Here is a 15,327-nt window from a genome sequence, read left to right as displayed (position 1 = left end):
TTAATTAATAACCTAATAAAGGTTAAAAATAACCCAACAAAGCAACAAATATTCAACCCGACTAGTTAAATTATTAATTAATAACCCAATAAAGGTAAAAAATAACCCAACAAAGCAACAAATATTCAACCCGACTAGTTAAATTATTAATTAATAACCTAATAAAGGTTAAAAATAACCCAACAAAGCAACAAATATTCAACCCGACCAGTTAAATTATTAATTAATAACCTAATAAAGGTTAAAAATAACCCAACAAAGCAACAAATATTCAACCCGACTAGTTAAATTATTAATTAATAACCCAATAAAGGTTAAAAATAACCCAACAAAGCAACAAATATTCAACCCGACTAGTTAAATTATTAATTAATAACCCAATAAAGGTAAAAAATAACCCAACAAAGTAACAAATATTCAACCCGACAAGTAAATTATTAGTTAATAACCTAATAAAGGTTAAAAATAACCCAACAAAGCAACAAATATTCAACCCAACTAGTTAAATTATTAATAACCCAATAAAGGTTAAAAATAATCCAACAAAGCAACAAATATTCAACCCGACTAGTTAAATTATTAATTAATAACCTAATAAAGGTTAAAAATAACCCAACAAAGCAACAAATATTCAACCCGACTAGTTAAATTATTAATTAATAACCCAATAAAGGTTAAAAATAATCCAACAAAGCAACAAATATTCAACCCGACTAGTTAAATTATTAATTAATAACCCAATAAAGGTTAAAAATAATCCAACAAAGCAACAAATATTCAACCCGACTAGTTAAATTATTAATTAATAACCCAATAAAGGTTAAAAATAACCCAACAAAGCAACAAATATTCAACCCGACTAGTTAAATTATTAATTAATAACCCAATAAAGGTTAAAAATAACCCAACAAAGCAACAAATATTCAACCCGACTAGTTAAATTATTAATTAATAACCTAATAAAGGTTAAAAATAACCCAACAAAGCAACAAACATTAAACCCGACTAGTTAAATTATTAATTAATAACCCAATAAAGGTTAAAAATAACCCAACAAAGCAACAAATATTCAACCCGACTAGTTAAATTATTAATTAATAACCCAATAAAGGTTAAAAATAACCCAACAAAGTATACCAAAACCAAATATTATTAACTCAACCATTGGGAGTAATAAATAACCCAACGTTTTTAGAGTGTACTAATGAAAAATAAGTTAAGAGACATCACTCTTCAATGTTAAGCATGGACTTTTGATATTCTGGTGCGATGTGATTGTCTTGTTCAGACACCATATGTTTATAGAGTGAAAATATTCAATGGTATTTCCTTGCTTTTACCTGAATTGTCTTCAGCATTTGTTTGTCATTTGCATCTGATAATTATGATGTTATGCAAATGTCACATTGTCAAACTTCCGAGCAAGTAAATCCAGCCAAGCTGACTTTATTTGAAGAATACCTGTATGCTCTGAGACTTATTGTTGCAGAAACTCATGCGTTTGAATTATTCCATTTTATGCCATCTTTTCCCCCTCTTCAAATCACTAGAGATATGCGGGCCATTATGTGGAAGTAGCACTTTTCTGAAACTCCAGATGAATAGAAAGCTCTCTAATGCCGGATTTTATCATAGTCTTCCCGTTCAGATAATGCTTGAGAGAAGCTGGAGTTCATTTCTCAGATCAGCATGAGATCTTCATGTCTTTTTAATCTTCCACTACTGCTTTTTTACCTTTATCATGCGACTCTGCAGCTTTTGTAGGTTTGTAGCTGTAGAGGAACCTGTTTCTGCTTGCGTTGGGTTTGTGGCTTAGTGAAGTGCTGAAGTCCAGTGGAAATATGCGTTTAACAAGAGAGCGCAAATCACAGATTGGGTGTTTTTTTCATCTGGGAATGTGGCAATGCTGCTATTGTATTAGCAACTGAGAGTCTGAAAGCCCACTTTTCCAGAGGCAGCTGCTAGAATAGGTGCTCTCAGTGCTATTTATCCATCCATCCATTTTAATACATCTATTCAATTCATTGCATTTATTCAATTCATCCAATTCTATGCATCCATCCAGTCTATCCGTACAATTCAATTCATTCATCTATTTCAATCCATCCAATTCAATCTATTCAATTCAATCCATCCAATTCAATCCATCCATCCAATTCAATCCATCCATCCAATTCAATCCATCCATCCAATTCAATCCATCCAATTCAATCCATCCAATTCATTCTATCCAATTCAATCTATCCAATTCAATCCATCCAATTCAATCTATCCATCCAATTCAATCCATCTGTCCAGTTCAATCCATCCAATTCAATCCATCCATCTATCCAATTCAATTCATCTGTCCAGTTCAATCCATCCAATTCAATCCATCCATCCAATTCAATCCATCTATCTATCCAATTCAATTCATCTGTCCAGTCAATCCATCCAATTCTATCCATCCATCAAGTCTATCCATCCAACCCCATCCATCCATCCAATTCAATCCATTCATCCATCTATCCAATTCTATCCAGTCATTTTATCCAATTCAATTCATCTATCCAGTTCAATCCATCCAATTCAATCCCTCCAGTCCATCAAGTTCAATCCACTAATCAAATTCAATCCATCCAGTCCATCCATCCATCAATTTCAATCCATCCCATTCATCCATCAATCTAATTCAATACATTCATCCATCCATTTCCATTCATCCATCCATCTATTTCAATGTATCAATTTAAACACATCCAATTCAATGCATCCATCCAATTCAGTCTCTCCATCCATCCAATTTAATCCATCCATCTATCCAGTTCAATTCAACCAATTAAATCCAACTATCCAATTCAATCTATCCATCCATCCATTTCAATCCATTCATCTATTTCAACACATCAATTTCAATCCATCCAATTAATATCATCCATCTCCAATTAAATCCATTCATTTTAATCCATCCATCCATCTATCCATTCAATCCCATCCATCCATTTTAATCCATCCATTCATCGATTGAATTTAATTTATCTGTCCGTTCCATCATTCTGTCTGTTGTTAAATATGTTGTTAAATCATTCCTTTCTTTATATCTATCTATCTATCTATCTATCTATCTATCTATCTATCTATCTATCTATCTATCTATCTATCTATCTATCTATCTATCTATCTATCTATCATTGAAATTGATCCATCCATCCCTCCATCCATACATCCAATATACAAGTGAATGACTGAACAAGTGAAAAATACATTCTCCATCACCTCTGTCCATCCAATTATTATTATTACGAATAATATTATGTCCATCTATATAACTATTTATAGCTCTATCTATCATTCTATTGTTCTGCGTTTACCTTCAATATCATGTTCCATCAGTCTGTCCAGCACTAACCGACTGTGAATGTCTCCGTTTATGTGTGCAGTCTGGTCTCCAGTCGTTTCTCTCCACACATGGTTCCTCATCCTCCTCACGGCCTCCACCAGACGGGCATCCCTCATCCCGCCATTGTGTCGCCTGCCATCAAACAGGAGCCCAGTGGCGACAGTGCCAGCAACTCCACACACGGGTGAGTCTTTGAGCAGAAAAAAAGTCTTGCGAAATTATTTAGCTTGAACTATTAGGGCAAAAAACAACATGACATTTTTCTGCGATACATATTGAGACACAGTTGAAGTCAGAATTATTAGCACTCCTGTTTAATTTTAATTCTTTTATATTTTACAGAGTTTTTTACCACACTTAATATATGTGTTAAATATCACTTGAGAAATATTTGAAGAGAATAAATACTGCACAGGAGGGCTAATCATTTTCCCCAAAACTGTATATTGAGTATAGTTGCTTATACTACCATGTGACGCGATATCGATGCTGAAATGATATACTGTTCAGCTCTAGTATGTATTAGTCCTCCACAATATATGGTTTCAGCACTGATATCACAATGTGCAAATCCACAATAGTCACATCACAGGATCTGCAATGTTGTTATGATTATAGTTTACCAGGAGAAACAGACACATGAGAATGGGTGTAGTTATTGGAGAGTTTAACTATAATGGAGTGAAAGCTATTAATTTCACTTTATTTATCAGAGATCGTCACAGCGGAATGAACCGACAACTATTCCAGCATGTGCTTTACACAGTTGATGCCCTTCCAGCTGCAACCCAGTACAGGGAAACACACTCACATTCACAGACACATACACTACAGCCTAATTAGTTTATACAATTCACCTATAGCACACATGTTTGGATTGTGGGGGAAACCGGAGCACCCGGAGGAAACCCACACCAACACGGGGAGAACATGCAAACTCCACACAGAAATACCAACTGACCATTTGTAACTTTAACAAAGAATAATTTTATTGAATTGTTTACACAGTAAAGACATTTGCAGTGTTATTTTGACCTGATTAGTTAAATTCTGAACCTGAATACCATTTGTCTGCTCCAAAATGCCTAAAACATTGTTTATTTCACCGTTATCTTTGCTTTTAATTACTTTTCTGACATTTTTATGAAAAATTCACTTTCCTGCAGAATCATTCCACTCAATCATTAATAAATTAATAAATTATTACAAAATAGCAGTTTTTGAGTCATCTGGTGAAATTGTTTGTTTATATATATATATATATATATACTGGCCACTTTATTAGGTACACCTTGTTAGTACCGGGTTGGACCCCTTTTGCCTTCAGAACTGCCTTAATTCTTCATGGCATAGATTCAATAAGGCACTGGAAACATTCCTCAGAGATTTTGCTCCATATTGACATGATAGCATCACGCAGTTGCTGCAGATTTGTCGGCTGCACATCCATGATGTGAATCTCCCATTCCACCACATCCCAAAGGTGCTCTATTGGATTGAGCTCTGGTGACTGTGGAGGCCATTTGAGTACAGTGAACTCATTTTCATGTTCAAGAAACCAGTCTAAGATGATTCACGCTTTATAACATAGCACGTTATCCTGCTGGAAGTAGCCATCAGAAGATGAGTACACTGTGGTCATAAAGGGATGGACATGGTCAGCAACAATACTCAGGTAGGCTGTGGTGTTGACACGATGCTCAGTTGGTACTAATGGACCCAAAGTGTGCCAAGAAAATATCCCCCACACCATTACACCACCACCACCAGCCTCAACCGATGATACAAGGCAGGATGGATCCATGCTTACATGATGTTGACGCCAAATTCTGAACCTACCATCCAAAGAAATTGATTACCTGATTAGAAATTTGCGTTAACAAACAGTTGGACAGGTGTACCTAATAAAGTGGCCGGTGAGTGTATATCGTAATGTTATTGCAGGAAAACAAAACATCGCAATGTCAGATTTTTCCAATATCGTCCAGCCCTAGTATGTATTATTTATGGTTGTTGACGTATTTTTATTGTTGTAAACCTTTTTATTATGTTTATGACTTATTTGTAAAGTGTATTATTATTTTATTAGTTTAAATGGTTTACTCTTGTTTATGTAAAGCACACTGAATTACCATTGTGTATGAAATGTGCATTAGAAACTGTTTTTGCCATGAAATATCCCGAAAAGCTGAAACCTAAAATCTCTAAACTTCTCTAAAAACCTCTCTCCTTCTCTCTCTCTCCATGCAGTAAGCCCTCGGTGCCCGTGAAGAAAGAGGAAGAGAAAAAGCCTCACATCAAGAAGCCTCTTAATGCCTTCATGCTCTACATGAAGGAAATGAGGGCCAAAGTAGTGGCTGAGTGTACCCTGAAAGAGAGCGCCGCCATCAACCAGATCCTGGGCAGGAGGGTGAGCGCTTACAGCTCCATTATCAAGAATGCATTAGTGTGTTTCTCTTCATCTGCTCTTAAAGGAACAGTTCGCGCCTTGCGGGTGAAAAAAAGGCCATCATTTACTCTTTCTCAATCTTGTCATTGCAAACCTGTGTGAGGCACAAAAGGAGAAGGTGTTTTGAAGAGTTTTGCTGTGAAAAGTAACTATGCATTAGTGAATCAGCGTGTGCTGCTGATAATCTAGGGTTTTAGGTTATCAAAGGATAGGTTTACATGATAATGATGTCATCAAAAACAGAAAGTTTTTTATTATGCAATTTTGGACATCAGTACAAAAATTCTGATGCATTTATTATTTTTTACAACAGATTTTAACATCGTATTTATACTGTATGGGGAGGGAAAAGAAAAACAGGTGGAAAAAAATAATAAGAAAGAAAGAAGGGGGATTGGAAGGGTTTCATGCTTCATTGGAAGGTTTAATGCTGTCTTGTTAAAGTGCTTCTTAAAGGGTTTCATGTTCTCAAATTGAATGCCTTTCTTAGTGCTGTTCAATATGGGTAAAAGAAACCCATCACAATTTTCTTGAACAATATTTTGATTTTAATCACGATTTTGACACACACAGGCGTTTTACAGTGTGAATCTGAAACATATTTCCAAAGAAAGACAATTAGATCTTTATCAAAGACCTGTAACATGTCTCTAAAACAGACTTGCAAATAAAAATCACCTAGTGAAGGTGTAACATATCTCTAGAACAGACCAACGGCAAAACACATAAATAGACTGTGTGTTTGTGCGCCGTCAAACTCGAGTAGGCTCTGGAGTTCTGCTTGACCACATATAAGTAGTTGCACGTACTTTTGTATTAGTCCACAGATATTTGTTGTCCTGTATAGATCATAGACCTCTTGCTGTGAAATAGGCCCTTCATATATCGTGTCTTGCGCACACAAGTTTGTTATTTCCAATGTTGGCGCGCTCGCGTATTCCAGGCGCCCTCAGTTGAAAACATCTTTTCAGAATGCTGCAAGCGCACGCGAGTCACGAAACCGGAACTGACCTATTACTTTGTATAGAATTTACACATTTCAGTAGGCTAAAACACAGAACAACCAAACTCTGCTGTTTCTTCATCAATAAAACAAACTTGTATCGGAAATGCAGAAATGTTTTGTTAGTTTGTCATCCTCTGAGAAAACGGTTGATGGTCACCGAGCAACAACGAATGACAAAGGAGCACGAGAGCAAAGCACATTGAAAATGCTGAAGAAAGCAACACCCTCGTGTTTTCCACTCACTTTTAGATGTGGTATGTGACTGACAGGTCCTACAAATGACCTGGTTCTGCGATACATCAACCTTCCTGTTTTCAAAGTAATCCCACATCACAGATGTTGAGTTTTTTTGGCAACAACTCATCATCCCTGTTTATGCAGGATATTTGTCATTATGCTCAGTCTCCTGTTCTTGCTCTCTGTTTAGGTGCGCTGCGTTATGATTGGTTCAAATAGCATACTGCGGGAAAATCGTGCTGTAAGGCGATTTTGAAATCGCGCAAGTTCAAATATCGATTTTGATACGATTTCAGTTAATCTCACAGCCCTATTTTCAGTAGCAAAAACTGATTTCTCATGTAAACAAGCATGCAAAACGCATACAAAGTTTTCTGTTTTGGACTGAAAATGGTAAAAGTACATTCTGATTAACTGTGGGTGAATAAGGTCAGTCATGATTACAGTCGTCAACAACTGAAGTGCATCATTACCATTCATCAAAGTTGTCCTAAAGCTATTGAATAACACTCATTCTTGTCTTGTACAAATGATGAAAAACATTTTTGATCCACTTCAAATGTTGACTGCTGTGTTTGTTTGGGATATTTATTGAACATTTAAGATTTACAACTCCAACAAAGCCTGAGCTCAAGCCAACAGAACATTAAATAATAATAAAAACATAAGTATTGCATTAATAGTTAAATGTCTATTTTGCATTATAAAGTGTCATGTTTTGGTTTTAGGGGTCTCCAACAGCAGGCTGATCTGCATACAAGGTCAAAAAACACTTTCATTGTCTTATAATATGCATTTATTTTTAACTAATTATCCCAGCGACTCCTATATGATTAGTTCAGTGATTCATTTGTTCCCAAACACCTCCTTAGTGCGAAGCTAATCTGCAGTGATTGGACAGATAACCCAGTCTATTGCGATTGGTCGACTGAGTTCAGCACGAGAGAGAAAGAAACGCCCACTACAGCTGCAGTAGCTTCAGAGCCCAAAGCAGGAATGCAATAAAGCACTGCAGTTAAACAGCAGCATATACTCTATTCTTAACCCTAACCCCATGTAATAATGACACACATTCGGTAATAATCTACACAGTGGCAAAAGCTGAACTATGTTGACAATTGACCGCACCGCGTGTGAGGAACAGCTGATGGTGGCCATAGCAAAGGCAAACAGCAGAGGATCGCCAGATCAGAAATGCATTTAAATCAGTAAAGGAAGAAGCACGCGTCATGTTTTTAACGTAGTTTTGGACGCGATATGTGAACAGCCTTAACCTGAGAGATACAGTACAAGCATTGATCGATAATAGATGCGTGATTACAAGCCGTACGGGGTGATTACAACTAATAACACACAATTAAACACATATTTTGCAAACTACACAAAACGAGACAACAATTTTAATGACACTTACATGTTATGATCCGAGGAAGAAGAAACTGGTCCATTGAACTGTAAAAGTTACTGACAAAGTCCCTGTCAAAGTCTGACAAAGTCCCACTGTCTCTGCTGCTCCTTCAATAGCAAACGGTCGACAAATCCCGCGCTGCATCGTAGGTTATTGCATCAAAAATCTGAAAAATGACAGGAGCAAACACAGCACACGGTTGGCTATACAGTGGTGTTGTTGTGAAAATAATCTTTAACCCTTTATTCCCAGCAGCCGAATCTCCATCTCTCAGTGATCGTCATCTTTACGTAATGATCAGTCCCGTGATCCCCGCGCCTCCGCTAGTGTCTGAAGTGAAAGCGAGTGCACATTTTAACGGGACTGGAAGTTCATATTTGGTGATGTACCGTATCGACGTCGATGCGATCAAACAAAAGATCCGAACCCAACTCGATTCGTTTATTCGACTCTGAGTCAACTATTTCACTAAAGCAGTGTTTCCCAACCCTGTTCCTGGAGGCACACCAACAGTACATATTTTGGATGTCTCCCTTTTCTGACCCATTAACTTCAGGTGTTGGAGTCTCTTCTGATGTTATGATGAGTTGATTCAGGTGTGTTTGATTAGGGAGAGGTTGAAAATGTGTACTGTTGGTGTGCCTTCAGGAACAGGGTTGGGAAACGCTGCACTAAAGAATCAATAGTTTTAAATATGCTGCACTTTCAGATTGAACCCTCAGCTGGATGTTTTTATTCACTTAGAGCTGTGTTACACACTGCATGGAAGCTCATTTTCAAAAATCCATAATAGGGGCTCTTCAAAGAAATGATTGAAACCGGTCTCATTGAGTCTCATATTTGACTAAAATTGTTCAGTTTTCTTGCTGGCACTATTTATTTTGGTTGTGGTAATTCCAAACTAATATCCGGTGAGCAGAGTTTCCAAGAAATATCAACTGGAGTAGATGGATCCAGTCATAGTTTTAGGATCATTTATTTTGCAGAACAACTGATGATCCATCATAGTTTGTGAATATATTAACTACATTCCCAAAAATATGAACGTTTTAAATGCATTTTGCAGACTCTGATTTAAAAAAAGTAAAAACCTTAAGCAGAAATGGAGGCGAAACAGATCGAAGAGGAGTTTAAAAAGGGACTATTAAAACAAAACACACTAGAACATCCTATTTAATGCCTCATTCACACTAGCAGCAACTTTGTAGCTGCCTGTCGCTCTGGGTTGCGATCTACTGTAAATGTAGGTCTGTGTAGGTCTACAGCACGGAGAATACAACCGGCCTCTGAGTGAGCTGAAAGAGGTTCACATGAGCTCTACTGGTGCTCCTATTGGCTGTCGCTCAAGAAACTCGCTCTTTATTTGCATAAAGTTGAGTGATTCTCAACTCGACACGCCCACCTGGCCGCCAACAGTCACTGTCACTCGCATAGTCGTCGGTCGCCGGAAGTTGCTCACTCTCCCTTGAAATAAACAGTCGCTTGTTGCTTTGCTGCTGTGAGTTGCTTGTAATTAGGCTTTAGTGTTATTATTCAGTTAAAAAGATCACATTATTAGACTTTTATTAGTCTAGAATATAAATTTCTAATCTGAGTCTTGTTTATGTTAGTTTGGCTGGAATAAAAAGAAATATATTTTTTAAAAGTAACTACTATTTTGCAATATATGTAGTAAAATATTATGTACTGTCATCATGGCAAAGAAACTAGTTATTAGAAATTAGTCATTAAAACTATTACATTTAAAAATGTGTGTATATATATATATATATATATATATATATATATATATATATATATATATATATATATATATATATATATATATGATCTCCTCATCCACTACCAGTGTGCAGCATCCACCTGAATGACGCGACGGCAGCCATATTGCACCAGACTGCACACCACACACCAGCTGATAGGTGGAGAGGAGACAGAGTGATAAAGCCAATTATGATATGGGGACGATTAGGAGGCCATGATGAACAGAGGCCAGTGGGCAGATTTGGCCAGGATGCCGAGGTTAAACCAATGCTCTTATTCGAAGGACATCCTGGGATTTTTAATGACCACAGAGAGTCATGACCTCGGTTTAACGTCTCATCCGAAAGACGGCGCTCACTATACTGGGGCATTAGGACTCACAAAGACTGCAGGTTGGGCGCCCCCTGCTGGCCTCACTAACACCACTTCTGGTAGCAACCCAGCTTTCCCATCCAGGTACTGACCGGGCGCAACCCTGCTTAGCTTCAGTGGGTGACCATGTGAGAGTTGCAGAGAGCTAGCTGCCAGCAATCTATCTAAATATACAGGACCTTTCATCTTTAAGTGAATTAAAAGAAATATTAAAATAATTTTTGCATTAAATAACAGCCAGTATTAGGTCTTAAATCAAGTCCATGAGTTTCTTTTTTTCTGTTAAACACAAAACAAGATATTCTGAAGAATGTTGGATAAAACAACCTCTGGCATCCATAGCAGCAACAAAAATTCTATGGAAGTCAATGGCTGTCTTTCTCCATCATTCTTCAGAGTATCTTCATTTGTGTTCAACAGAAGAAAGAAACAGGTTTGGAAGAAGTGGAATAAATGATGGCAGAAGTTTCATTTTTGGGTGAACTGTCCCTTTAAGAAGTGAAAAACAAATCTGAAATGTTTCTGATATTTTCCTGTACTCCGCAGTGGCACTCTCTCTCGCGTGAGGAGCAGGCCAAATACTATGAACTGGCCAGGAAAGAGCGGCAGCTGCACTCTCAGCTTTATCCCGGCTGGTCTGCGAGAGACAACTACGTAAGTGAGCCCAGAATGCAGAGCTGAACTTCGGGCTGTTCCATTGTTTTTGGCAGCCGGGGGGAGTTTTGCTTAATCAAACGCGTCTAATTTGCTCCAAATCATGTTTCTCCGCAGGGAAAGAGGAAGAAACGGAAGAGAGACTGTAAATCTGACTCCCCATCAGAGAGTAAGTGTCAAGGACCATCTGTATTTCTTGCTCACTACAACTAGAGTGAAGTTTTTTCCCATCATCCATGCTGATCCGATCAGTCAGCACATGGCTCATGTTCAGTTCAATTTTGACGTTAAAAAAATCGTTTTTTTTTGTAACCTAATTTTTTAGTCCTCGTGTCGCTCCACGCCCATATCCTTTGTGAGTTCAGTTCCTAACCAAAGATGTTGCAATGTGTAGCATTTATAAAAAGATGTCCTTAAGCCAAATTTTTACAATCCTCATCCAGGATCTGTTCAGTTGAGTCTCAGTTTGTAATTAGCTTGTCAAACTCTTTTGGTCAGTTTTTTGACTCGTGTCATCTACTAAATTTAGCGGATTTGAAAATGTAAATGTTAAAATGATCTTGATGAGACTGTTAGATTATTCAATTAAATCTTACATTTTCAAATATTTTACATATTATTTTAATCAACTGTTATTTTATTGTTTATATAATAGTATTATTTATTCATATTTTGAATTAGCATTTATTTTTACACTTCCACTTTCACAGTTTTTATTTCTGTTTAGCTTTCATTAATATGCAAATATTTTATATGAATTTATACATTTAAATAATATATTTATAATTTATATATTTTATATTTTATTTATATATTTGTTGTTGTGGACTGATAGCCCTGCTGTAAAGAACTAATAACCCCACCCGAAAGGTCTGATAGCCCCAAGCTAAATGAGTGATAGTCCCTCCCTAAATGAACAGTCCCGCACTAAATGAGTGATAGTCCTGCCGTAAATAAATGATATCCCACCCTAAATAAGTAATAGCCCCACACTAAAGGCCTGATAGTCCTGCTCTAATGTTCTGATAGTCCTGCCCTAAAAGACTGATAGTCCCACCCTAAAAGACTGATAGTCCCGCACTAGGTCTGATAGTCTAAAGGTCTGATAGTCCCGCTCTATAGGACTGTTAGTCCCAACCTAAAGGACTGGTAATCTCACCCTAAAGGTCTCAAGGTTCTGCTCTAAAGGACTGATAGACCCACCCTAAAGGTCTGATAGTCCCGCCCTAAGGGTCTGATTGTCCCGCTCTAAAGGTCTAATAGTCCCACCCTAAAGGTCTGATAGTCCCACCCTAAATGTCACATAGTTCTGCCCTAAAGAGCTGATAACCCTGCCCTAAAGGTCTGATAGTCCTGCCCTAAAGGTCTGATAGTCCCGCCCTAAAGGTCTGATAGTCCCACTCTAAAGGACTGATAGTACCGCCCTAAAGGTCTGATAGTCCCACCCTAAAGGTCTGATAGTCCCGCCCTAAAGGTCTGATAGTCCCACCCTAAAGGTCTGATAGTCCCGCCCTAAAGGTCTGATAGTCCCGCCCTAAAGGACTGATAGTACCGCCCTAAAGGTCTGATAGTCCCGCCCTAAAGGTCTGATAGTCCCACCCTAAAGGTCTGATAGTCCCACCCTAAAGGTCTGATAGTCCCACCCTAAAGGTCTGATAGTCCCGCTCTAAATATCTGATAGTCCCACCCTAAAGGTCTGATAGTCCCACCCTAAAGGACTGATAGTCCCACCCTAAAGGACTGATAGTCCCACCCTAAAGGACTGATAGTCCCGCCCTAAAGGACTGATAGTCCCACCTTAAAGGTCTGATAGTCCCACTGTAAAGGTCTGATAGTCCCACCCTAAATGTCACATAGTATCGCTCTAAAGAGCTGATAACTCCGCCCTAAAGGTCTGATAGTCCCGCTCTAAAGGTCTGAGAGTCCCGCCCTAAAGGTCTGATATTCCTGCACTAAAGGTCTGATAACTCCGCCTTAAAGGTCTGATCGTCCTGCACTAAAGGTCTGATATTCCTGCACTAAAGGTCTGATATTCCCACTCTAAAGGTCTGATAGTCCCGCCCTAAAGGTCTGATATTCCTGCACTAAAGGTCTGATCGTCCTGCACTAAAGGTCTGATAGTCCTGCCCTAAAGGTCTGATATTCCTGCACTAAAGGTCTGATCGTCCTGCACTAAAGGTCTGATAGTCCTGCCCTAAAGGTCTGATATTCCTGCACTAAAGGTCTGATAGTCCCACTCTAAAGGTCTGATAGTCCTGCCCTAAAGGTCTGATATTCCTGCACTAAAGGTCTGATAGTCCCACTCTAAAGGTCTGATAATCCTGCCCTAAAGGTCTGATATTCCTGCACTAAAGGTCTGATAGTCCCACTGTAAAGGTCTGATAGACCCACCCTAAAGGTCTGATATTCCTGCACTAAAGGTCTGATAGTCCTGACCTAAATGAAAGAAGTCATTTTGAGGTGTCAGGGAAGGTCATGAGAACACAATGAACCACACAGATGCATCATTTAAAACAAGCACTACTTTAAACATATCAAAATAACAAGAGTAAGTCTTGATTTGATGCTGATTAACACTATTTGCAATCATATTTAACCCTTTCCCTCCTCTCTCTCTCATCACAGGTAACTTCTCTCCTCAACCCAAGAAGCAGTGCATCCCATATCTGTCATCTGAGAAGATGTGTGACAGCCCTACCTCGTCTCACGGCAGCATGCTGGACTCCCCCGCCACGCCCTCCGCCGCCCTGGCGTCCCCCGCAGCCCCTGCTGCCACACACTCCGAGCAGGCGCAGCCCCTGTCCCTCACCACCAAACCAGAGGGGCGAGCTCATCATAACCACCCACACTTCCCTCTGCCAGGCAAATCCTCAGGCTCCGGCTCGGGCTCCAGCATGGCCCTCCACAGCCTCTCACGCCCCATCCCCTTCACCAGCCTGCCCCCGTCTCTGCTCGGCCCAAACTCGCCATTCCACCAGGCTGCTCTGCATTCCCATCATGCTTTGCTGCAGACACAACCGCTCTCCCTCGTCACCAAATCAGTGGAGTGAACAGACAAAAGAAAATAAAGCGACTTTTTTACACCTGTATATTGCTTTGTTTTTTACCTTTTGATAGATAATAGGCCGAGTTTTTAAAGATAGAATGAAAAGTAATCATTATTGGTCAATATTTGACCACCCTTCTAGTTTGCTTTTCTCTTTTGAAACCAACGAAAATGTATTTTTTTGTAAATTGACTTTTTTCCTCTCCTCGTGTGATTCTCCATTGTTGCTCCTTGTATAAAAGACAAATGTATAAAGGTTTTCTTTTTGTTTAATTGTTTTTTTAAGCCGTACTTGACAAATACAATTGGTAGTTTTAGTTCAATTCAATCTAATGGTAGTTAGGAGTTTGATTTATTTTTTCCATTGCAGCGTTCTCTCTTTGTTTTTCTCTATTATTTTATTTTTCTCCTTCATTCTTTTGGTACCACCTCACCCTGTTCCTAACCCTGTGTGTGTGACTCTCCTAAGGCTCCATAGCTAATAAACCTCAAGTTATTTCTAAAGGCTGCATTGTGTTTTTTGGGGGGGTGAAGAGTCCGCATGTGATGACTGGATGAATAATGCCACAGAGATCTTCTGAATAGAGCCAGTATCACACACACGCTGACACTGCTCATTTTTATAATTAGGGCTCGTGAAGTGGTGTGTGTGAACTGTTGGCACTCATGATGTGCGCAAACTGAATTATATAATCCACTGTTGCTTAAACAGACAGGCACTTATAGAAAAACGCAGACGTTATCCTGGTAGAAGTACAATAGGAGGTTTTTCAAATGGATCTCGTGTGCTTAATCCTATAAACATGCTGTTGTCATATCTGAGAAGCAGATTTCTTAGATTTCTAAACGCACACAAACTCATTTATCACAGATTTAAACTATTTTAGCATCAAGTTTACTTAAAGTGATCACTTAAAGTGATTGTATATGCATAGATATGCAGGGATATGCAGGTAAAGCATCAACTTCAGTATTTTTAATTGATTTTCCGGAAAATAAATGTATAAACCAT

The 15,327-nt window shown here is 38.4% G+C and overlaps 1 protein-coding gene across 1 annotated transcript in view; it reads left to right on the top strand.

The window, feature by feature from the left end:
• tcf7l1a (transcription factor 7 like 1a) overlaps window positions 1–14,819 on the top strand; it is a 96,236-nt gene extending 81,417 nt beyond the window's left edge. Inside the window, exons 8-12 of the mRNA XM_056466446.1 lie at window positions 3,420–3,563; window positions 5,630–5,789; window positions 11,162–11,269; window positions 11,387–11,438; window positions 13,895–14,819. Of these exons, the coding sequence (XP_056322421.1) occupies window positions 3,420–3,563; window positions 5,630–5,789; window positions 11,162–11,269; window positions 11,387–11,438; window positions 13,895–14,319 (889 nt within the window). The 3' untranslated portion in view covers window positions 14,320–14,819. The remainder of the gene's footprint in view (window positions 1–3,419; window positions 3,564–5,629; window positions 5,790–11,161; window positions 11,270–11,386; window positions 11,439–13,894) is intronic.
• Window positions 14,820–15,327: the final 508 nt, after the last annotated feature.

This window comes from Danio aesculapii, chromosome 10, assembly GCF_903798145.1.
Source record: "Danio aesculapii chromosome 10, fDanAes4.1, whole genome shotgun sequence".
NCBI classification, from domain to species: domain Eukaryota; kingdom Metazoa; phylum Chordata; class Actinopteri; order Cypriniformes; family Danionidae; genus Danio; species Danio aesculapii.
This window is presented reverse-complemented; position numbering and strand designations above follow the sequence as displayed.